At 41.7% G+C, this 26,343-nt stretch overlaps 1 protein-coding gene across 2 annotated transcripts in view; it reads left to right on the forward strand.

The window, feature by feature from the left end:
* Positions 1-26,343, forward strand: part of NWD1 (NACHT and WD repeat domain containing 1) — a 138,982-nt gene that overhangs the window by 77,032 nt on the left and 35,607 nt on the right. For both annotated transcript variants that reach the window (XM_077475508.1, XM_077475507.1), the window contains exons 10-15: positions 2,617-2,776; positions 4,256-4,373; positions 17,695-17,859; positions 20,210-20,407; positions 22,416-22,538; positions 24,094-24,290. In XM_077475508.1, the coding sequence (XP_077331634.1) occupies positions 2,617-2,776; positions 4,256-4,373; positions 17,695-17,859; positions 20,210-20,407; positions 22,416-22,538; positions 24,094-24,290 (961 nt within the window). The remainder of the gene's footprint in view (positions 1-2,616; positions 2,777-4,255; positions 4,374-17,694; positions 17,860-20,209; positions 20,408-22,415; positions 22,539-24,093; positions 24,291-26,343) is intronic.

Consider the following 26,343-nt stretch of genomic DNA (forward strand, 5'->3'; position numbering starts at 1 on the left):
TCCAGCACTGCCTTAACCCTCTTGGGCATGGAGTTCACCAGAGCTTCATAGGTTACCACTGGAGTCTTCTTCCACTCCTCCATGACGACATCACAGTGCTGGTGGATGTTAGAGACCTTGCGCTCATCCATCTTCCATTTGAGGATGTCCCACAGATGCTCAATAGGGTCTAGGTCTGGAGACATGCTTGGTCAGTCCATCACTTTTACCCTCAGCTTCTTTAGCAAGTCAGTGGTCATCTTGGAGGTGTGTTTGGGGTCATTATCATGTTGGAATACTGCCCTGCGGCCCAGTTTCCAAAGGGAGGGGTCAAGCATTCATGGTTCCCTCAATGAACTGTAGCTCCCCAGTGTCGGAAGCACTCATGCAACCCCAGACCATAACACTCCCACCATCATGCTTGACTGTAGGCAAGACACACTTGTCTTTGTACTCCTCACCCGGTTGCCGGCACACACGCTTGACACCATCTGAGCCAAATAAGTTTATTTTGGTCTCATTAGACCACAGGACATGGTTCCAGTAATCCATGTCCTTAGTCTGCTTGTCTGGCTTTCTTCTGCATCATCTTTAGCAAAAGCTTCCTTCTGGGATGACAGGCATGCAAACTAATTTGATACAGTGTATGGCGTATGGTCTGAGCACTGACAGCCTGACCCCCCTCCCCCCCATGCACATGCACTCAACTTCTATGGTCGACCATGGCAAGTCCTGTTCTGAGTGGAACCTGTCCTGTTGAACCGCTGTATGATCTTGGTCACCGTGCTGCAGCTCAGTTTCAGGGTCTTGGCAATCTTCTTATAGCCTAGGCAATCTTTAAGTAGAACAACAATTTTTTTTTCAGCTCCTCAGAGAGTTCTTTGGGTGGCATGTTGAACTTCCAGTGATCAGTATGAGATAGTGAGAGCTATAACATCAAATTTAACACACCTGCTCCGCATTCACACCTGAGATATTGTAACACTAACAAATCACATGACATGGGGGGGAATGGATAATTGGGCCCAATTTGGACATTTTTACTGAAGGGTGTACTCACATTTGTTTCTAGTGGTTTAGACATTAATGACTGTGTGTGAGATAAAGTGCAGAGCTAAATGGTTGGTGAAAATCTGCAAACAATAAATGACAATACAATATTATATTACGAGCCAGTGTTTGGCACCTGCAAACAAAAATGTCCATCAAACTGAATTGAGGAAAAATGTGAAAGGATCCAAACAAGTGTGAATGAACTTGGAGTGAAATAGTTCATATAGGGTGAAAGATTAATGTTCAGCCTTTGAAGAAGAAATCACTCATGTAGATAGGTAATGTACTCATTGGGAAACACACAGACGAGACAAAGTCACCATCCGATGTGCAACCGCCACCAACAAATGTATTAGGGTAGGTACTCTTACAAAATGGTGTGGGCTTCCTGCCAGCAATAAGGAGCCAAACAAGCAGAACTGGAGAGATTTGGACATCACAGGAACCGCCGTGTAGAATGCACACCAGCACAGGTCTAACATACAGACGCCACTGGGACCAACATGCAAGATGCACAGCCTCACAGGTCCAACATCCAGGAACTCATAAGCTCCACCAATCAGCAGGAAGGTGTCATAAGGAAAAGAAATCGCCACATAGCATAAAATCCTTGGCTAAAATTTTATTGAATAAGGTAATGCACTTACATCAATCTGGTCAATACAAGCACTGTATATGATGTAATCACAGAGAAAGAAGTAGAACGCCGTAAATGGAGCCAGCATAGTACGTCTGACTCGTTTTGTCTTCTCAGGCGTCATCTGGAGTATTCTATACCCCAGATGACATCTGAGTAGATGAAACACTTGGGAACATACTGTGCTGGCTGCATTTTCGGCGTTCTACTTCCTTCTCTGTGATCACATCATATACAGTGCCTGTATTGTCCACATTCATGTACGTGCAATACCTTATTTAATAACCTTTTAGTCAAGTTCATTACCTATTTACATGAGTGATTTCTTCTTCAAAGGCTGAACATTCATTTTTCACCATATATGAACTATTTAACTCCAAGTTTGCTCACACTTGTTTGGATTATTTCATGCTTTCCCTCATCTCAGTTTGATGGACATTTTTATTTGCAGGTGCCAAACACTGGCTCTTAATAGAATATTGTACTGTCATTTATTGTTTGCATATTTGCACATTTGCATCAACCATTTAGCGCTGCACTTTATCCCACATTCCTTTACACAATTTGTCTGATTGTAGAGTCAGCAGCATTTGTAGCGTATTGGGTGGCGCGGACATTTTTTAATTTTTGCATTATTGGCTGTGTGTTGAGTTAGTTTGAGGAGTCAACAAATTTACACTGTTATACAAGCTGCGCACTCACTACTTTACATTGTAACAGAGTGTCATTTCTTCAGTGTTGTCACATGAAAAGATATAATAAAATATTTTAAAAAATGTGAGGGATGTACTTACTTTTGTGAGATATTGTATGTTACTAAAGGTGAACTTATCCTTTAAAACCTTCCCTTTCTTCTGTTTTAAATGTCCAGGTATGTACCTGGAACACGTATCCAAAGAACAGTTACATCTAATTTATTTCTTCAATTAATGATTTTGTGGTTACAGGCAGTTCATTGAAGTAGCACAGGAACACTACTTGAGTGATTCAGAAAAGAATAAAAGACATCATACCCTGGCGGAATATTTTTTGGGCACATGGAGTATGGGGGCTCTTCGGTGGATAAATCTCCCACTCCTCAAGCAATCCCTATCCGCTGACCGAAAGGTACATAACTTTAGCTGTTCGAAAATGTAGCTCATTGTCATTTTACAAATGCATTAATGAGAACCAGTTATGTGGGCTTTGAAATTTAGCTAACAAATATTTAGCTTTTATTGTTTTAAATAACATTATTGGTAACATCCTCCAGTCTATAAATTGTCTATCGACAGTGGTGGCCTCATCCGATGTTTACATCTTCTGGCCCAAAATTCTCTCTAGTGTTTGCCATGCCTGCACAATAACTCCCTGAAGGCTTGAATGGGGATGTACATCTACAATCTCTACTGGAGGAGTATGACCCCATTACATTTTATGGTTAGTTACTGCGCAGGAGTGAGCAAAAAAAAATAAGTTTGCATTGAGGATGTAAACATTGGAGGAGGCCGACATCTTCGGGAAGAGGTTATTGGGTGCCTGTCTAGACGGTTGCGTCATGAAACTGGCTAGAGAGGGTGGGTTGGATTTTTTAAACTTAAAGTGAACTACATACCTAAAGCCAACACAGCCAGAGAGAGGGTGATGATTCACTGCTCTGATTAATTAACTTGTGTGTGTTAACTTTATTTTGAGCTAAAAAGCCAAAGTAGTAGGCTAATTAGAAAGTAAGGGGAAACACATAAAAAGTGGGGTAAAGCTCCAACTGATGGCTAGATATAACAATACAGAATTCACAGGAAATATTTCATGTTTACTTGACTGAATTAAGAAAAAATATTTTTTTAAATGTTATTTTTAGATCTAGCAATTATAAAGAATGAAAGAAAACACAGTCACATAGTTAGTCAGGTTGAAAAAGTCCATCTAGTTCAACAAATAAAATAATTTATTTATTTACATATACTAGACAGTCTTGATTTCAGAAGGAAGCATTTGCTCTGAAACTCCTAAATTAGCTATGGAGCAACCACCTGCATCCAGAAATTACATAATTATTGAAAAAGATGCAACTTAAATTAAAGTGTTACATATTCTCAGACCAGACTCTGGAAAGTCTTAAAACTTGTTTGTTAGAAAACATAACATTTCCAAACAAATTATATCATGATGGTCAGGGAGAATAATTATAGAACATATCCAAATTAAAAAAAAAGGTATTTATATAATTAAAGGTTTCTAAACTTACATTTCATAATACATTTTATATTTATTTATATAGTAAAGGATTTTCAATAGAAGTGCTGAGTGAATATTTAAAAGCCTGTGGACTTTATTGGAACATATAAAATATAAAATGAAAATGGTACAGCAAAGATCATTACTATTTTAAACCTTAATGCTCACATTCTGATCAGTAATCCCATATAGGTACACTACAAACTGTGACTTAGGTGCCTCTAGATATTTTGTTTCATGCTCAATAGTCCTTGTGAGTAAAGTCCTACAACTCATACCTTTATTGCCAGTGTTGTACGCTTTCAAACATAATTTAACAATGACAAAAAAAATGTAGTTAAGGGCATTTGTTTCTCATTTTGATCGCAGGTAGCACCACAGCCACTGTGGTTCTCAAAAGATATGCCCAATCTGAGAAAAATGAATGAGCTTCCTTACCATCTTCTTAACGCAGGTGACATTGATGAATTGCAAAGAGAAATTCTTGGTATGTATTCCTTACATGTTTTATTTCTTTTCACAGTCCTGCTTGCATTTGCCTCATGATGGTTACTGTTTTATTGTTTTTACTTAAAATGTTTCAATAAAAATATTTTCAACACTTATTTCTTTTCACAGTTACTACATATAAATTGCTGTGAAATAGTTGAAGGCGTTTGTGAAAAAATGCTCTAAACTAAGAATGCTTTCAAAATTAGAAGTGTTAATAGTTTATTTTTATCAATTAACAAATTGGAAAGTAAATGAACAGAAGAGAAATCCAAATCAATATTTGGTGTGACCACCATTTGCCTTCAAAACAGCATCAATTCTTCTAGGTACACACACACACACACACACAGTTTTTGAAGGAACTTGGCCAGTGGGTTGTTCCAAACATCTTGAAGAACTAACCACAGATCTTCTGTGGATGTAGGCTGCCTTAAATCCTTCTGTCTTTTTATGTAATGCTAGACAGGCTCGATGATGTTGAGGTCAGGGCTCTATGGGGGCCAAACCATCTTTTCTAGGACTCCTTGTTCTACTTTACACTGAAGATAGTTTTTAATGACATTGGCTATTTGGGGTCACCATCCTACTGCAGAATTTGGGGCCAATCAATGCCCCGCTGATGGTATGACATGATGGATCTGCTTGTATTTCTCAGCATTGAGGACACCATTGATCCTGACCAAATCTCCAACTTTACTTGTATAAACTAAGGTACTCATTCTTAATTTACAGAACTCTTTCACACCAGCCTAAGATTTTTGCACAGCACTATATATATATACGGTATATATCATTTTAATATCCCTGTTATTGATAATGAAAACCTGCAGACACAACATTTGTATGTTTGTTAATCTCTCACCATTTCTTGGTATTATCCATTTGTTTTTATTAGAGTATTGCTTTTGAATTAAATGTTATTTATAGGCAGGTATTACTTCCCATCTCTTTTTTGTTTTTGTTGTTATCTTTTGCTCCTTTAAAAGAGCCCTTCATTTTGGTGACAAAACTAGGCTGTTTGTGATCTAAAAGTCCCGTGTTGAGGAAGAGGTTGATAATTTTGCCTGATATCAGTCATTGAATACCTAATCATTAACGTATGACTGGTTCCTCTACATTTGCAGTATGTCGTCATACTACTGCTGTGCTTATGCCCAAAGCCTGAGGAACCCACTTGAACCCAGCTGTGTCAGGAGCCAGATCTGTTCAGTTTGATGCCTGTCTGACATTGGCTTTAGGATTAGAGATGAATGTAGTGGTTTTGGTGCAGCTGATTTAAACCTGAAATGACAGACTTTGTATAATTTCACAGAAGACAAAATTCCTATTATTCTACATTAAGCTTCTTAGTTTGAAATTGCATAAAATGTGTTTTTCCTTTAGAGGTTATGTTTAGGGTAGTTTAGGTTATTTCATTTAGTGTGATTTAACCCCCCCCCCCCCCCCCCCACCACCACATCTCAGAATTTGTGTACAGTTGCTGTATATTTTTAATTGACCGTGTTTCATTATTTAAAGTCAACTACACTCGTAAAAACAAAGAAATCCTTCCTAATTTCACCTTACTACTTATTATTATTATTATACAGGATTTATATAGCACCAACAGTTTACACCGCGCTTTACAATATAAAAGGGACACACACAAACAATTCAACAACAGGAGACTGATCTACGGGCCCTTATGCGGGAGCAGAAGAAAAACCCTCAGAGAGATTTAAGACACAAAATAGATGCAGCACGCACGGCTTTAAATCTCAGACTCACTACTAAAGCGGAGAAGCAACTCTGCTGGTCGAGACACCGATTCTACACCTTAGGAGATAAACCGAATACCCTACTGGCTAGGAAACTCACTCCTCGCCCGAATAATCCAGCCCTACCAAAACTACATTTGAGCGATGGTAAACTAACCCAGAATCCACAACGGGTGATACAGGAATTCTGCACCTTCTACTCTAAGTCTGCATTCACACCTCAGCGTAGCGTATTTGAGCGTTTTTACCGGCGTTTTGTCACGCGTATTCGCGCGTTTGCGCGCGTTTGCATACAGCGTTTTGCAACGTTTTTTAACTTTGGTGGGTTTTTTTAGCCAATAGGAAAAAATATTCATCTCTTTTTTCATCTGCTTCCTGGGTACTGTACTTGGTTATTGTACTTCCGGTTCAGCATTGTGCTCCCTGCTCCATATCTACTATCTACTACAAAGATGAGTGATGATGAGATGGCGTGTTTTGTGGCAGCATCCGCTGTTGCCACATTTTTTCTGCATGAACGAGAGAGGAGGAAGAAGAGGGCATGCAGATATTGGATCCACCCCGTAATTGCCGAGCGGGAAGAGAGAGGGCAATTTTGGGTTATGTACAGTGACCTACGTGACCATGAAGATAAATTTTTGGACTACACCAGGATGTCCATAAAAAGGTTAGTCAAAATAGTTGGATTCATGATGTTTGACATTGTTCCTGTCTTATTTTATAACGTCCACTAATAAACGCCATATTTGTTATTTTTTTTCACAGCTTTGATGAGTTACTGGGTTTACTCAGTAGTCGGTTGCAATGAATGGACACATATTTTCGAAACAGTATACCCCCTGTGGAATGACTAATTATCACACTGAGGTAATATTTTCATATTTCTATTAAATTTTTTAACCACTTACCACCTCACGCCAATGTACATCAGCAGAATGGCACGGCTGGGCACAAGCACATACCTGTACGTTGCTCGGTGCCCAGCCGTGGATCGGGAGTGCCCCGCCGGTGGTGCGTTCCTGACCCGGTCCTAAGCTCTGTGAGCGTGACAGCGGGACCAGCGGACCTGATCGCCGCTGGTGTCCCGCAATCGGGTCACAGAGCTGAAGAACGAGGAGAGAGCCGAGTAGACAAACCTCTCCCCGTGCTTCCTACTGTGGCTGTCACTGATCGGAAAGACAATCAGTGACGTCACATGCCAGGCCACGCCCCCTAAAATAAAAAAACACATAACGTCATACATAACACCTGCACTGCCCCCTAGTGGTTAACACCTTGCTGCCAGTGTCCAAAAATGTGTTAAAAATGTCCGATGTGTCTGCCAAAATGTCGCAGTCACAATAAAAATCGCTGATCGCCGCCATTACAGGGAAAAAAATGATAAAAATGCTATAAAACTATCCCCTATAAAGGACATCAATTTTGTTTTGGAGCCACGTTGCACGACCGCGCAATTGTAGCGACGCAGTGCAGAATCAGAAAAGGGGGCCTGGTCCTTTGGCTGCAAATTGGTTTGGGGCTTAACTGAGATTAATGAAGAACCTAATATGAATAATTTTTTATATGCATAAAATAAACACCAATCACACATTTTTAAAGCCAAATAAAAACTTTATTTTTTTTATTTAAAATATTACTGAAATATAACCTTTTCTGTTATAACTTTTTCTGTTTGTTTGTTCGTTTTGCACATATACAGCTCAACAAAGAAATAGAGCTAACGTAGCTCATAAACCAAAAAAAAAATAGTTAGAGGTGATGGAATGTTTGGGAGGAGTTGACTCCCTCATTGGGTGTATTCACCACATTCATTGCATGGCCATATTGTGACCAGGTGGAGGTAGAGGGATTCTCATTTTGCTGCCAATTAGAAGGTGGTGGTGGTGTTGGCAGAGGAAAGTAATTTGAAGGTGGTGGTGTTGGCAGAGGAAGGTAATGAGAGGGTGGTGGTGCTGGCAGATGGGCGGGGGGTGATTTGCATAGGGATCATAAGGTGGCGGAGGCTCTGAGGACCTATATGTGGCAGTTGGTGGAATAAAAGTCGCAATATAGTGTATGGTACCTGCCAACATGTCTGCCTGGAGTTCTTCTCCATCAGACATTCCAGACATCTTGCAGAAACCTGCACATGAGACCTGTTGCTGTTCATTTTTTCTGACATACTGGCCATAATGTCCAGCATGCGGTTGAAGTCAGGTTCAGGAGCCCTCCTTCTTGTTGCTCTAGCAGGTACACGAGCAGAAATGGATGGTGGGGACTCTTCATCTCCCACAGGTGTCTCAGATGTAGACCGTGCTGGAGTCGACAATTGGCTCTCCAGATCTCGGCCTGCTTGATCACTTGATGCTTGGCTTGCTTGCTGACTTTGATCACCTGATGCTTGGCTTGCTTGCTGACTAGCATCTGTGTCCAAATCTTCATTTGGATTACTATCCTCCCAGCAGTTTTCAGTCCTGAAAATAGAATTGAATTATTATAACTTTCTCTTTACATTTTGTTTAATGACATTCGTACAGATGATAGCTTACCGCCCCAAAGCCAGCAATGGCCGAAGGAATTCCATTTCTTTTGCATGCAGATAATCTCTCGGAGCACATGCCCCAGATCTACTCCTAAATTCCCTTTGCAGTCTTAGATGTCGAGTGTAGGCATCACGTATACTCTTCCACTTTATTTTGAGCAGTTTAACTGTTCAAAAACACATTAAAATATATATGTTTATTTGTTTGTAGGTACCTAGCAACCGGACAATCTATATCGAGTTTACACTATGCCTTTCGTGTTGGAAAATCCACAGCAAGTTACATAGTTCGTGACACTTGCTCTGCTATTTATGACATTCTAAAGGATATTGTTTTCAAAAAACCTACACCGGAAGATTGGTCAAGGATCTCAGATGTTTTCTGGCAATGCTGCAACTTCCCCAACTGTGTTGGAGCCATCGATGGGAAACATATTGGCATCATAAAGCCCATGGGTAGCGGAAGCCAGTATTTTAATTATAAGAAATATTTTTCATTTGTGGCAGTGGCTGATGCTAATTATTGCTTCAGCTACATTGACATAGGATCATATGGCAGCAGCGCTGACTCTGCTATTTTTTCCCATTCATCATTTGGACACCTGCTGCGTAACAATTCTCTGGACCTTCCAGAAAACAGCCCACTTCCTGGCACAAATGGCCCTCCCCTACCCAGTGTTTTTGTGGGAGATGAGGCCTTTGCTCTGAGTGAGCATCTTCTACGGCCTTACTCGGGGCACAACCTGACTGTACAGAGGGGTGTGTTTAACTATCGACTAACACGAGCACGTCGCGTTGTCGAATGTGCATTTGGCATATTGGCAAACAAATGGCGGGTACTGCACACTCCCATTGTTCTGAACATGCAAAATGCAGTCTGTGTTGTTAAAGCTGCATGTGCCTTGCATAATTTTGTTTGCCAGCGGGATGGATTTGACTTTGAGGACCCAGTACATGAGAACATGGAAAGAGCTAATTGGACCGGTGTTCGTGGAAGCAGACAAGGGACACAGGTCAGGGATCAATTTGCCTCCTACTTCATGTCTCCATGCAAATTGAGGCAATATAATAAATTAAAAACTTTAGTTCTTTGTAAATACGACCATATACTATGCTGTACTGAATTGTTAATAAAAATGCTTGATGTATTGATAAGAAGTCCCATTTTTTTTTTTTTTAGAAATATATATTTATCTTTGTGTGTAGTATCCTTACAATATCCACTAGGGGTCATAGTGTGTCATCATGTATTTATGACATTCTGCTAATACTATACTCATACTCCCATGCATAGGCCCCTTTCACACTGAGGCATTGTTCAGGCGGAGCAGTGAAGGAGTGGTGTATTCACTAGCTAGCGCACCGCTCCAGTGTGAAAGCCCTCCGGCTTTCACAATGGAGAGAAAGGAGCCTGTATAGCACCTGAAAAAGCGACTCCTTTCACTGCACTGTAAAAGCAGGAGTGCTGGAACGGTGCGCTCCTACCTAGTAAAATCAATGGGCCAGCGTGGCTATACCACCAGCAAAGCACCGCTGCTAGCGGCCGCTAGAACGCTGGCAAAGCGCCGCTGCAGCGGTGCTTTGTGTGCGATTTTAACCCTTTTTCGGCCAGTAGCGGGTGTTAAAACCGCCCTGCTAGCGGCCGCTAGAACACTGGCAAAGCGCCACTACAGCGGTGCTTTGTGTGTGATTTAAACCCTTTTTCGGCCACTAGCGGGGGTTAAAACTGCCCTGCTAGCGGCCGCTAGAACGCTGGCAAAGCGCCGCTGCAGCGGTGCTTTGTGTGCGATTTCACCCCTTTTTCGGCCACTAGCGGGGGTTAAAACCGCCCTGCTTGCGGCTGCTAGAACGCTGGCAAAGCGCCGCTGCAGCGGTGCTTTGTGTGCGATTTTAACCCTTTTTCGGCCACTAGCGGGGGTTAAAACCGCCCTGCTAGCGGCCGCTAGAACGCTGGCAAAGCGCACCTGCAGCGGTGCTTTATGTGCGATTTTAACCCTTTTTCGGCCACTAGTGGGGGTTAAAACAGCCCCGCTAGCGGCCGCATACCGCCAACAAAACGACGGCAAAGCGCCAACCCACCAACACCTGCACTGCCCCAGTGTGAAAGGGGCCTTATAATGTACTAATCATCCTATTATGTCCCTATTGTGGTTATGTTTGCAGGGGTTTATCTTACCTTTCTTATCCTTCACATGGCCAGTTAGGTCTGCCCAGTTTGTAAAAACTTGGATGGCAATCTGGTTCCATGCCCTCCTCTTGCTCGCTCGCAGTTTTGTAGCATCGATCTCTAGTATCATACAGACAGGTGTTCTCCTTCACCATTTTTATGCAGTTCTCCTGATCTAGGACACATACTGTCTCATCCAGTTCTTCCATATTGCTGGTCTCCATGTGTGCTAAAAATGGTGATCTGTGCACTTCCTGTGTATGTTTTATGTAATTTCCTTATGTAAATTATGTAAATTATATTTTCTCTTGAGCAGATACAACGACAAAATGCCCATAGAAACGCTCGTTGTCGCGCTAAACGCTTGAATCGAGCGTTTCCATTAGTTTCTATGGGAATAAAAATGCCCAAATCAGCCCGATTCGCGTGGCAAAAAAGGGTCCAGAACGTGTTTGAGCTTCAGGCGTAGGGCTTCAGGCGACTTGGAGTAGAGATGTGAACCATCTCCATTGAGAATAATGGATTTTTCCCCTCCAGCGTTTTGGAGCTTCAGGCTTCAAGCTACAAAACGCTCAGGTGTGAATGGGGCCTGAATTGTACGCCTCTCCAACCGCATTCCCCGCAACTCTTGCTGAAAAGTACTTTAGGGACATATCTTTACTCAAGGTGGCCCAGGACCATATCGAATTGATGGAGGGAGATTTCACTGAGGGCGAAGTCAAAGAGGCAATCAAGAGTCCAAACCCCGCAAAGGCACTAGGTCCTGGCCGTTATTTGGGTCACTATTATAAGAAGTTCTCAGACCTATTGGCTCCCCATCTATGCTCCTTTTTTAATGACCTGAGGAGAGGAGAGGCATTGTCAACACATGAGAATGCAGCCTTCATTCACGTCATCCCTAAACCCGGGAAGGACCTCGGGATTATTCGAATTATCGTCCAATATCATTAATCAATGTAGACCTTAAATTAATGACCAAAGTCTTAGCTAACCGAATGAATACCTTCCTACCCAGCTATATTCAACCGGACCAGGTAGGGTTTGTGCCCAATCGTCAGGCACCACACCAGATGCGGCGATTAATAGATGTCATATCAGCAGTTCTGTCCAACTGGGACAACCATGGACCCAGGAGAAGCATGTTGCTATCACTAGACCTATGTAAGGCCTTCAATTCTCTGTCATGAGATTACATTTTTTATACACTGAAAGGCTATGGGTTTGGTCCAAAATTCTTAGGGGTGCTCTTTATAGCATGCCCTCAGCAAGAATCCAGGTCAAGGGATACACATTATCTCAAATAGAAATCCACAGAGGAACCCAACAAGGGTGTCCCTTGTCCACTATCCTTTTCCTATGGGCTCTGGAACCATTAGCTAATAAGATCAGGAATCAAACGGACATAAAAGGAATACAATGTGGAGGGCTTGAGCACAAGTGTGCTATGTTTGCCGATGATATCCTTATGCTCCTCTCGTCACCGGTCACGTCGCTACCTAACTTATACCGCATATTGCACCTCTTCTCCATGATTTCAGGTCTATCAATCAATCACTTGAAATCGGTTGCACTTAATCTGTCCTTAGATGCGAACACAGTAGCACAACTACAAACCACATTCCCTTTTAAATGGCAGACAGAAGCCCTTCCATACTTAGGTATCTTCCTGACCCCCACGCTAGATAAGCGGTATCGGGCAAACTATCCCCCTCTATACAATAAGATGATGGCTGATCTCCAACGATGGGACGCTAATCCTCCATCGTGGTTCGGTAGACTGCACGCTATTAAAATGAATCTACCCCGAGGGCATCAGCGGAATCACCATTAGAGACCAAACAATGCAGTCCACTCTTTTTGCGGATGATATCTTACTTTTCTCATCCAACCCTCTAGATGACTTTGACATCCTACGTGACCTATTCACAACTTTCCAACTCTGCTCTGGTTTCAGAATAAATTACTATAAAAGTGAGGTTCTCACACTAAATCCTTGGAAAGCCGGTGCCTGGCAATCATCCTTACCATTCACACTGGCAGTGGAATAACGTCTTTACAGGATGTCTCCAATTTACAAGCCGACCTCAATACACTGTCTAATTGGGCGACTATGTGGCAGATGAGGTTTAATGTTGATAAATGTAAAGTTATGCACTTGGGGCCTAAGAATATGCATGCATCATACATGCTAGGGGGAGTACAACTGGGGGAATCCATAGTGGAGAAGGATCTGGGGGTTTTGGTAGACCATAAGCTCAATAACAACATGCAATGCCAAGCTGCTGTTTGCAAAGCGAGCAAAGTCCTTTCTTGTATTAAGAGAGGTATGGACTCCAGAGAAAGAGATATAATTTTGCCCCTGTTCAAATCATTAGTAAGACCTCACCTGGAATATGCCGTTCAGTTTTGGGCACCAGTTCTCAAAAAGGATATCGGGGAACTGGAGAAAGTGCAGAGAAGGGCAACCAAACTGATAAGAGGCATGGAGGAACTCAGCTATGAGGAGAGATTAGAGGAACTAAATGTATTCACTCTTGAGAAGAGGAGATTAAGGGGGGATATGATCAACATGTTCAAATACATTAGGCGTCCATATAGTGAACTTGGTGTTGAGTTGTTCTCTGTACGGTCAACCCAGAGGACACGGGGGCACTCTTTACGTCTAGAGGAAAAGAGATTTCATCTTCAAGTACGGAAAGGTTTCTTCACAGTTAGAGCTGTAAAAATGTGGAATAGACTCCCGCCAGAGGTGGTTCTGGCCAGTTCAGTAGACTGCTTTAAGAAAGGCTTGGATACTTTCCTGATGGTACATAATATAACTAGGTACTAACATAGGTAAAGTTGATCCAGGGAAAATCCGATCGCCTATTGGGGGATCAGGAAGGAATTTTTTTCCCCTGCTGTAGCAAATTGGAGCATGCTCTGCTGGGTTTTTTTTTTGCCTTCCTCTGGATCAATTGTGGGCATAAAATTGGGTATCTGGATTGTACGATTATTTTTTATTTTATTTATTTGTTTTTAAGGTTGAACTGGATGGACTTGTGTCTTTTTTCAACCTGACTAACTATGTAACTATGTAACACCCCCACCCCCCCATGTGTTTGTCTTTCTTCCTTCTTTTTTTTTCCCTCTTCCCCCCTTGCTAATGATCAGACTGTCTATATTCTCAACCTGTTTGACCATTTGATTGTTCTGTCTTACTGTCAACTGATCTGATAATTGTATTGTGAAAACTTTTAATAAAAATAGGTTTAAAAAAAAATAAGAATCTACTGCCAAGGTTACTTTACTTATTTAGAGCACTGCCGATATCCATTAGTATGGTAGACCTACGGAAATTCCAAAACAAGATCTCAAAATTCACATGGGGAAACAAGAGACCTCGGGTGAATAAACGCACCCGTCACACGCTTAAGGTGAGGGGAGGCCTGGGAGTCCCGGATTTGGCAAAATACTTCTATGCAGCACAACTGGCACAGCTAATTCGCTTTCACTCTCTCACACCCCAGCCCATCTGGATGAAAATTGAATCAACCCTACATCCTACTAGACCAGTCAGCCACCTGATGTGATTGAAACCAAAGGACAGACCAATCATGATGTGTCCTACACTATCATTCTCATTGAGCTTGTGGGACAGATTGTCAAAAATCCATAAATTCAAGTCCCCACACACTCCCATGGCCCCCCTAGTGGGCAACCCGGATTTCACCCCAAGTCTCAACTCCCAGTCACTAGGCTGGTGGACAAATAAGGGCCTCCTCCGCATAGCTGATCTCTGTGATCATAGGGGGATTCTAACACAAGGATCCCTTCAAGAGAAGTATCTCCTTCCAAATTCAGCAATCTTTCATTATGCGCAAATATCACATTTCTTGCATTCCCTGCAACACATAGCTGATATAACCACGTCCACCCCAATGGAGTATTTATTTAGATCCATTGATAAGCACACTGGCCTCATATCCAAAGTCTATAGTATCTTGACATCAGCTTCAGAAAAAATGTGGGAGCAAGACATGGGCGAGACACTCACTCTTGCTGAATGGTCCACAACGTCGCAGTGTGCATCAAAATCATACATAAATACCTCATTAATCAAAGAAAATTATAAGATTTTGCTTAGATGGTACATGGTAACAACAAGAATAGCCTTGTTTGTTCCAGGAGCCTCTCCCTCCTGTTTTCGAGGCTGCGGTCTGGAGAGAACAATGTTTCACATATGGTGGTCCTGCCCCAAGGTGAAACGTTTTTGGATCCACCTATACAATTTTAGCTTCTCACTCACACAGGTGAACTTAATCAAATCCCCACAACAGGTGCTCCTGGAACGCCCGGTAGCAGGTACCCCCAAATAAGCAGGGAGACTTGTAGCCTTCATCTTTACGGCAGCCAGAATAGCAATTGCCAGATCATGGACGACACCCTCGACTTGGTTAGAAATAAGTTGACATGGATCGTGGTAAATGAATGCCTTTCTGCGATCCTACAGGACGAACGAGCCCAAATTGACATGGTTTGGGACCCCTGGATAAGATATTTGTCAGACTCTCGATAAGATACCAGGGACCCACGAAATTAATTATATGGAGTGCACATGTCTCTCTTACCTCTCTTTTATTTCTGAAATTTCCTTTTTCCTATTTCTACTCTTTCCTTTCTTCTCCCTAGGGAAATGTTTGTGGTCATGGCAAAAAGAGATTACAATCTAATAGGGTGGGCAGGTGGTACAAAAGGTTGTAACTGTGTGAAATGAGTTGATGGAAGTGGTAAATGATTAGTTGGAGACGTGATAGGCTTCCTTGAAGAAATTAGTTTTCAGGGAACAACTGAAGGTAGCAAGAGTAGAGGATAGTCGGACCGGTTGAGGAAGCGAGTTCCAGAGGATGGGAGAGGCTTTGGAGAAACCTTGGAGACGAGCATGGGAGGAGGAGACGAGGGAGCTTGAGAGTAGGAGGTCTTGAGAGGAGCAGAAAGGATGATTTTGGTGACATTTGGAGACAAGATTGGTGATGTACCTTGGAGCAGTTTGTATGTTGTGGATAGTATTTTGAATTTAATTCACTGGGAGATTGGGAGCCAGTGTAGGAATTGGAGGGGAGGGTTGGCAGGCACTGAGCGGTTGGTAAGACAGATAAGTCTGGCAGCAACATTCATGGTAGATTGAAGAGGGGATAGCTTATGGAGAGGCAGGCCAATGAGAAGGGAGTTGCAATAGTCAAAGCAAGAGATTACAAGGGAGTGAATGAGGAGCTTGGTGGTTTCATTTGTTAAAATTGGGTGAATTTTAGAGATGTTACAGAGGAAACTGTTGACAACGATTGGATTGGAGGCTTTGTCATGAATGTCACGTCTACCCCAATGCAGGTGGAAAGACACTATAGTTAGCTACTGTGTGCTTCACCTATAGCAGCCCCCATTCCCTTAAGACAAGCAGGCCAACTGGTACATGGTTACCATCAGGACTTATACAAAATGTTATAGTGTCTGCCCACCATGCCACCACGCCAGGCAGATGTGAACTGAGCAAAGCGAACAGACTTCTTGCAGTTTAGCAGACTGATAGCGTGGTTCTGAGATGGTCCAGGAAACAAGCAAGGGATAGAGTGTTCGGTTTGCTTATATCAGGTGACTGATCAGATCAATCATCTTGCAGGTGAACACAGACAGGGGAAATGCAACAGCCAACACTGTGCTGGAATGAGGAACAGGGGAACTAAGTGATCATGACAGGCTGAAAGCACAATTCAGGGTCTAGGATTACACCTAGTACCCTGGTGTGAGGGGAGGGACTGATGGTTGCATTGTTGATTTTAATGGAAAAGTCATGGAGGGGGGGCACGGGCAGGGGGGAATATTATTAGCTTGGTTTTAGAGAGATTTACACATAGCCTCTATTGCATTTCTCTGAAATGGCAAAATTTCACAGAAATCCCACGATTTTGCAGACATAAAACTTTGGATTCTATTTATCCATATTTGGAATTATTTAACAATACAAACAATGGAAATGAGCATTATTACCTTCTATATCTCATGGCCAGTGCATTTACCATATATACTCGAGTATAAGCTGAGTTTTTCAGCACTTTTTTTGTGCTGAAAAAGCCCCCTTGGCTTATACTCAAGTCTCCCAGCCTCACTGTGCCCATCTGCAGCCTCATGCACCTGATCTCCCGGCGCGGTGACATGAAGTCTAGTCGGCGGCTGACCAGTGTAACAAAGCCCCGCCTTCTCCTCGTCCTCATCCATGATAGGCGTAACACTGACTCACTGCTGGGAAACTGAATCAGTGTTCCGTCATGGATGTGGATGAGGAGGGGCTTTGTTACACTGGACGGCTGCCGACTAAACTGCATGTCCCTGCGATGGTGTTCTGGAGATCAGGTACATGAGGCTGCAGATTGACACAGTGAGGCATGCAGATGGCACAGTGAGGCATGCAGATGAGCACAGTGAGGCATGCAAATGGGCACAGTGAGGCTGCAAATGGGAACAGTGAGGCTGCAGATGGGCACAGTGAGGCTGAAAATGGGCATTGTTGACCCTCTTTTCCACTTACAGTAGCTGCTGCATTTTTCTCACCCTAGGCTTACTCGAGTCCATACGTTTTCCCATTTTTTTGTGGTAAAATGAGGTGCCTCGGCTTATATTCGGGTTGGCTTATACTCGAGTAAATACGGTAATTAAAAGAGACAAATGTGCTGTAGTAACCTTACAGAATTACTAGTTCAGATTGAGCTAGGTGTTATGGTCTTCTATAAATCCTAATTATGAACATTACTTACCATATTCTATTTATTAGTGGATGAACTTTTTTAATGTTTGTTTTGTAAAAAAAAGTATAATACCTATAAAATAATGTCTACAGGTAATATGAACTGGATATCTAGCAAAATTGTTGCTTGTGGAATCAACAGTCCCATCAAAGACTTTGATATGTGCTTGAAACACATTGACAATAATGAGGCCAAGCTTGTGCATGACACACTACGACTTTTTCAACCCACTATCAACTTCATTGAAGGTGAAATCGGTGAGTTTTCAGTTTTTGTCTTTAATGTAAACCTTACAATTAAATTATCATGTATCTAGATTTGAAAGAGATCATTTAAAGAACATAATGTGAACCTACAAAAAGATCTGAGTTTTACATAACTCATAAATGTAATGGTAGAGGATGCAAAAGTCTGCAACTTTAATATGAAGGGGCATGCCATATTTAAAAGACAGGCATGTGATGATACAATCAGACGTAAAAAAATAATTTTTTTTTTCATCAGTGATCAATTTGTTTTAAATTTGAATATTCGATCTTACTCTACAGTGGTGGGTGCTTTGAATCTAATGTTATGTCTTAAAGAATTCCTGAGACCATGTACGTGATATTTACTCAAAGCCTAGACTATTAAAGATCATATGTTGACTTTTAGCCACCTGTATAATGTACTTTTCAGATAAATTAACATGGAAAAATAATTATTTTCACAAAGCAAAATACATTTTCTGTATGTACTTGTAGGGATATACTGCCATCTACTGTTGGCTGCTTATATCACAGTTTAATGTATAATTATGTACATCATCTCCTGGCCCTGTGGTCTGGATTAGGAAACCAGGAAAGAGAAGGGAAAGAGAGAGACATACTCAGCCACATGTCCTGTTCATGCTATCAACTCCTGGACCAGAAGAGACTATTATACACTACTAAGGAGGGACTGTGCTACTGTGCTGCTGTGTGCCCCCTATGACTTTTCTGGGGACAATTTGGGATTTTCTTTTACTTTCACTTTTAATCGTCAAGAGGACAAATAGAGAGGATACATTTCCCTAATGGAGGTACAGACAGAAATAAAAACTGACAAGTGTTCTAATCCCTCTCCACTCCATCCAAGACAAAAAAAGTGCCTTTAGTTAGTTATGTTTTAAGTCTGACACAAAGGCAGATTCCACATCATCCTCAGGGGCCCCTGCAACATTTACCTAACAGTGTCTCTTTTAATAACTATACAATATACTGTATACCTAGCTATATGTACACAATTCCACCAGGACTCCTATCGTTTGCTAGTGTGCTTAATGTGGTTCCTATACTAAACTTCCCAAAACAACCTGTACCTATAAAATGAGACAGTAAACACTTCCCCTGCTAATAGTGGTGATGAACACCTTCTCTTAACCTGAAAATGGTCCATTGAGGTTCGCTGGGAAATTAACACATCCTTCTGTGTCCCCAGCAGCTCTCGCTGGTTCTTCCTGCCTACCTCCATGTCCCCACTGTTTCCTGCAGTAACATGGAGGTAAGCAAATAAAGCAAAAAAAAATATATATATATATATATATATATATATTTTTTATATCAAGGCAGATTCAGGTACATAACCTAGAAGTAAGTAAAAATCTACTTTTAATAAACAAAAAGAATAACTCGATTAAATGTTGGCTATGTATTATTTTCCTGGTGATTGTTGTAAAGCAAAATGTATAAAAATGGAAAATTGTATACGCACCTTTCCGTAATTTTCCTGGTGCATATTCAAGTCGTCTCATCTGTGCCCACCAATTCTGCCTTACAGTGCCACCTGCCAATGCCCACGAGTGCCACCTATCAATGCCCACAAATGGCACCTATCAATGCCCACCAGTGATGCCAATCAGTGCCTCATCAGTGCCACCTAGTAGTACTGCCTATCAGTGTCACCTACCAGTGGTGGTCAGTGCCCATCACTGCCACCTATCAGTGCCCATCAGTGCCAGCTATCAGTGCCATCTATCAATGCCATCTATTAGTGCCCTTTAGTGCCATCCATCAGTGCCAGCCATCAGTGCCCACCAGTGCTGCCTATTAGTGACCATCAGTGTCACATATTAGTGCCCATCAGTGCCACATTATTAGTGCCCATCAATGCAGCCTATTGGTGCCCATCAGTGCAGCCTATCGGTGCCCATCAGTGCAGCCTATCGGTGCACATCAGTACAGCTTCATCAGCGTACATCAATGAAGGAGTAAAATGACCTGTTTGCAAAATGTATTAACAAAATATAAAATGGTTTTCTATTTTTTTTTTAAACATTTTTTTTTTTTTTTTTTAACAAAAAATAAAAAATCCAGAGGTGATTAAATACAACCAAAAAAAAAGCTCTATTTGTGGGAAAAAAATGATAAAAATCTCATTTGGGTACAGTGTTGTATGACTGCACAATTGTCGTTCAAAGAATGACAGCTCTAATAGCTGAAAATTGGTCTGGGCAGGAAGGGGGTTTAGGTGCCCAGTAAGCAAGTGGTTAAAATATGAACAAACAGGACTTCCAGGTGGTATTTGCTTGGTTTAACCATTTCTTTGTAAAGGGCTCTTGTAATCAAAACCTTTGTTATTTACCTACAGATCCCTGCATCATATATGTAGAGATGTTGGCAAGGCTGCATTTCTTTAAACTGTCCTGTCCATCTTTAATTGGTGACCTCTGCGAGCAATGTTTCACCTGGTTTGAGCAGTATAAAAATCCCACCTTTATTCCTATAAGTGGATTTTTCCAGCCCCCTGGTGGACCTCTACAGACCACTCTTACAGGATTCAAGAAAGGTATTTGATGACTTGATGTGCACTTTGCAAGTGCAGTTGTTCCAGAACCTAATAAATGAAGGGGAGCTCTGCTGACTTCCATCATCCATTTACGTGCAGGCAAAAATGCTGTTTTTTATTCCTTGCATGTGATTGGGTATTCTTTGCAAAGTGAAGCTTTTACTAAGCTCTGTACTTGCTGTAATTCCTTTATGTCTTCAATTCTTTTCAGTGCAAAAATGTAAATACAAATGGATTAGCATTGGAAAGGAGATTTTCTATTGCTGTGCACAATCACGGAGATCCAGTGCTAGTGATAAACTTTACAGCAGGAACATTTGTTCAAATAGATTGCCCTACCATGTCAACAAGGGCTATTTAAAATCAAGGGTGCTATCCTGGAAAAAAGAACCTACATTTATGTTGACTATCCTTTTGTTCTGAAAAAAAAATTGTGATTCACATCACAGTATTCTGGCTTTTCAGATATTACCAACTTAGGGAGTTTCTTCTTGATTAGGTCAGTCGGGAGTGTGAGATGTGTTCTCAGGTAACACAGCAATTTCATCCAGGTAGGCAACTGCAAATTCTCCCAGCCCTACCTACAGTTCATTTATCACCCTCTGAAAGGGGGCTGGGACACTATTTATACCAAACCACATTACTGTGAACTCCAATAACTCAGTTGTGTATGAATTTCTTCTATTCCTGTGCCCCTCAATGAACAGTAAGAAATTCCCTTTGCTTTTTAGGCATTTTTTTTTTAAAGTGCAGTATGTAATATCAAATGTGATTTATCCCCATTCTATCACCCATACATAAGGTCATAATTGCATTTGTCTTGATTGACCAAGCTAATTTTTTTAAGGGAAAACTAGTACACTTTGCTGTTGCTTGGACCGACCCTGCTGACCTCAAGTGTTCTAGGGCAGGCCAATGATTACTTGGAATTTCTTTTCTTTCACCACAGGTAGAAGAAAAGAAAATCACTTGATTCCCCCATTAACACAATCAGTGCCTCACACAGCACTATTGAATTCTACCAGCGAGGGGCATAGGGAGCCTTCCCGGCCAGGCAGAATACAATGGTTACAATGGCTATAGCCACGGGCAGTAATCGTATGTAGAAAATCCAACAGGCTGGTTGTACCCAACAGATCGATGGATCAACTTTGGTATAATCAGCCTGCCCATACATGCATTGAAATTTGGCCAGTCCCTGCTAAACCGACCAAGTTTTGATTCATGCTTGAGGAGCTTAATTTTATTAAACTCTGCACTCTGTGATGCTTTGCCTTTTGTGAATTTGCTTTGTCCTTTAGTTCAAAGTTCAACACTTTGCTCTGATTCCCATGGGCAATGATCATATCCTAACAAAGTTCCTACCTAATCCTTAAGATAGTCATATACTGAGTAAATCTTGGCTGATTCCTGATGAATCATCACACCAAAACATCCTTTGATTTTCCTGGCTGAAAATTGTTGGCCGAACAGCTAACAAATTAGATGCAGTCATTGTTTGGGTATTCTGAAAGCCACTTGTGCCAGCTTTCAGAATACTTTAGACAGCACTTCAGATTTGTTTATGTGGGCTATATAGATAGAGGGATCTGTTGTTTTTTTTGTTTGTTGTTTTTTTCAGCCTGTAGGTTAAACTAAAAAAACAATCTATCAGTGTACAGCCAACTTTATGTACCGCCTCTGCTTGGCTGGATTTGAGCCCTGATGTCTCCTTGCCCATTAACTTGGCATTCCACTTTTGTCTGTGTACCTGCTACATGTCACCAGGAAGGCCATTTCAAAGGTCTCACTCTTGACAATGTTTACCATGCAAATCCAGTCCAACTACCAGGGACTCTGGTGAAGGACAGGTATTTCCACACCCTAATTTTGGGCAGAGCCCAGTTCAATCCCACTAGAGTCTATAAGCATGCATGCTACTTCTAGATTGTCTAAAGATCTGGTTTGGATTCATACACATTCAACTTAGCAGATCTAATATTTTTTATGTATTAATGCTTCCTCCTAGGCATCACAATAATGGAAGTTTGCCCGTACAAGGATCTTGTTGTTGTAGGATCTAATGATGGCACAATGATAGTGTGGGACATAAAGGACATTGAAGTGATTCACACATTAAATGGTCATTCTGGTAGGTGTTAAAGACAATCCCAGAACACTAAATATAAGAAAATGAAATTAATTGCTTTGAAAAGTATAGATGTATACAAAGTTGGGAAAATTACCTTAGACACAGCATCTTTTCCATAAATGTTACATTATTATTATATACTAATAACAAATAAAGAGTTACACAATGGGTCTATTTTGAAGTCCACCAAAAACTGATATTTTCGTTTTGGTAGAAGCTAGTGGACCATCTAACATTTTCTTATATTTGACTCATGATCTCTCTGGTCTGTTACAACTGATGTAGCCATAAAAATGTCTTTTTATTCTTACTTTTGGATTTTCTAATAATTTTATATAATGATTAATAAAACTAGAGGAGTTGGAACATCTCAAGGTGGACAGGAACTACATTTCCAAGGTGTGTGAAACAGTGCCAGCCACTATGCCTTAGATAATATCTCTTTTTGGTGGACTGTCACTTTCAGCGTTATACTACCTAAGTATTTCTTTTATCATTTCAGCATGTGGCCAAAAATAGGAAATATTCTTGCATGCTAAAGTAGAGCTCCAGGTTACAAACAAAACATTAAATCTGAAACTGTCCCTGTCCTGGTCAATGTACATTGCTTTTTTAATTGTATAGTTCCCTAAAAATACTTCTTATTTGCTAGTAAATTTGCAATCGTGCGACTGCTCCATTGTCGTTGATCTTCTTGATGTGGTCTGACAGTAGGTGGTTAACATCTGCCCCATGTCACAAAGGCAGACAACTACAAAGAAATTACATGTCCCCAGTGAGCCCAACAAATCATGTCACTCAATGTCTGTGAGCATTACTGGACAGTGGATAGGACAAGAACTTTGCCACTAGTATGCTTACTTGCTGTGGTGGTGCCACTACGTTTTATTGTGTTCTGGGAACTGTGTGTATCCCAGAACACAGCGCGCCCCATTCACAAAGCACTGTGTGGCTGCAAGGCTCCACTGCCTGTTTCCCTTAGATAGAATGGTGGCGCTGGGACCCGAGAGCCGAGGGACAGGTCGGCCTTGGGCGGCCGACATCGCAGGCACACTGGACAGGTAAGTGCACTTATTAAAAGTCAGCAGCCACAGTGTTTGTAGCTGCTGACTTTTAAAAAAAATATTTCAGCTGGCCCTCCCCTTTAAGCCCCGGACCATTTGGCTGGTCAAAGACCAGACCACTTTTTGCAAATCGGCATTGTGTCTCTTTAACTGACAATTGCGCAGTCGTGCGACGTGGCGCCCAAACAAAATTGATCTCTTTTTTCGCACAAATAGAGCTTTCTTTTGGTAGTATTTGATCACCCGTGACCCGACTCACGGAGGTCCTGGCGGCGTGCCCGTGATGGCACAACAGAAAAAATTAAAAGGGACGTACAGGTATGCCCATTTGCCTGTCTGTGACATGTTGCCGACGTACATCGGCGTGCGCCGGTCGGGAAGGGGTTAATAGAACAAGCTGTAGTTAGAAGCTGATTGGCTACCATGCACAACTGCACCACATTTTGAGTGCTCCAGTTTTAGTAAATCTCCCTTACTGTGTCTACTTTCAGCTGGGATACTATGCATCCAGGTTTTTGGTCAAGGAACACGTGCAGTCTCTGGCTCTCTTGACAATACCCTGCTCCTGTGGAATCTGGTAACTGGTAAACATTATCTGACTATTCAAGAAGACCACACAATTTATGAAAATGCCTATCTGCATGTGGATGAAAATAATGGCATTGTTTATTCAGCAGCAGGATCTCAGGTACGTAAATTTTGTTTATCTAGCAATAAACTCTACAAAGTAAACACACAACTAAAAAGAGCGCACATTTGGCTTCTTTGGCAAAGCAGAATAAAAACGGCAAGGATGTGGAAAGAGTAACCTACAGAACTGATTTAGCTGCTTTTACCATTCATATCAATGGCTCCTAGAGTGTATCTTGGCTGATAACCAAGATATAGCTGATAGCGGCAATCTCTAATCCCACTGCTGTCACCAGAGTGTGATAAATGCCTCAACTTGCACAGGGGATATCCAGCCTGTGAGATAATAAACTGCAGGGTGATCGGTTTACTTTGGAGTTAGCCCTTTGCACAAACAGTAGCTACTACCATGTGTATTTAATGGAAACATTCAATACTCACAGCATCTTCTGTAGAAATTCCTATCTTTAAGAAATGTCTGTGCCAGAAGGGAACGTAATAGAGTTTAAAATATCATAGCTTTCTTCCAAGAGGTAAGGATTCTTAAATTTCTGATTAGAGCATTTTATGAGAAGAAAGTTATTTTAATGAGAAGTAATAAAAAAAAAGGTGCTGGACAATATTTACAGAAAATCTATTACAAAACAGACAATAGGAAACAGTAAAAAAATTAGTTTAAAAGTGTAAAATAATTAGCAATGTTTGCCTGGACTTTGGTTTCGGCAAAGTCCATTCTGCTGCAGTGTAACCCCAATCTTATGTATTAAGGTCATTGGCTGTCATGAATAACTCTTAGCCCTTGTACACACGGTCAGACATTCCGACCACAAAATCCGTCAGATTTATTCAGACGGATTTTGTCTGAAACTAGTGTTGCATACACAAAGTTGGCGGAAAATCTGATCGTTCGGAACGTGATGATGTTCATTCGTTACGACGGGACTACGTTCAGGCTAGTAGCCAATAGCTCTGATCTCGTAATTTGATCTGAGCATGCGTGGCACTTTGTCTGATCAGAATTCTCTACAGACGTTCGGACAAAGTGCGATCGGATCCTGTTGTCAGAAAATTTTATATCCAGCTTTCAAACTTTGATCAGACATTCCGATGGAAAAAGTCTGATGGAGCCCACACGCGGTCGGATTATCCGACAACACGGTCCGATCGGACATTTTCCGTCGGAATTTCCGACCATGTGTACAAGGGCTTAGGGACCATTCATATTTTCGGTGGTAAACATGATCTACAGCTGCCAATGGCAGCAGTTTTTTGTTGACCCTCCAGAGGGTGTCAATCAACCAGCCCCCGCCCAATTAAGAGAGTTTAGGGATGTGATGTAAATTTGCTAAAATGTTTTATTAAAAAAGAAGTATGGCCAAAGCTTTTTTGGCTATACTTCTCTTGTTGGTTACAGGAGTACACTTATTTGAGCTCTCCTGTGGCCCAGAATCAGCCAACAGCTGGCTAAAGTTACAGAGCCACTCTAGGCTCTGGAAAGATCTCAAACACATTTTTAGGATCCACCTAGAGCCCTCATTGACAGCTGGCTCTAGCTCTCAGCACGCAGCTGTGCCCGCCCCTCCTCCCATCGCAGGAAGTGTTGGAGGAGCAGAACAGCAAGGGGTAACTAGCAGTGACCGCTCTCTGATCACAGCTACTCATAGAGGTGAGTATGTACCGTATGTTTATTTTTTTTACACACCCCAAAAAGGTTTTGCCAAGGGACATGTGGGGTGGAAACGTTTTAAAAGATGTCTGGCACGAACTTTGCGGTTCGCAAACTTTTGGCCGCGTTTGCGAAACGTCCCGTCGGAAGTTCGTCCATCACTATCCCTGAGGACATGAAAAAAAGAATTGTTGCTCTATCTAAAGATGGCCTAGACTATAAGAAGATTGCCAAGACCCTGAAACTGAGCTGCAGCATGGTGGCCAAGACTATACAGCGGTTTAACAGGACAGATTCCACTCAGAACAGGCCTCGCCATGGTCGCCCAAAAAAGTTGAGTGCACGTGCTCAGTGTCATATCCAGAGTTTGTCTTTGGGAAATAGACGTATGAGTGCTGCCAGCATTGCTGCAGTGGTTGAAGAGGTGGGGGATCAGCCTGTCAGG

The sequence above is a fragment of the Lithobates pipiens genome, unplaced genomic scaffold, assembly GCF_037356315.1.
Source record: "Lithobates pipiens isolate NorthernLeopardFrog02 unplaced genomic scaffold, aLitPip1_a1.2 Scaffold_13, whole genome shotgun sequence".
Classification (NCBI taxonomy): Eukaryota; Metazoa; Chordata; class Amphibia; order Anura; family Ranidae; genus Lithobates; species Lithobates pipiens.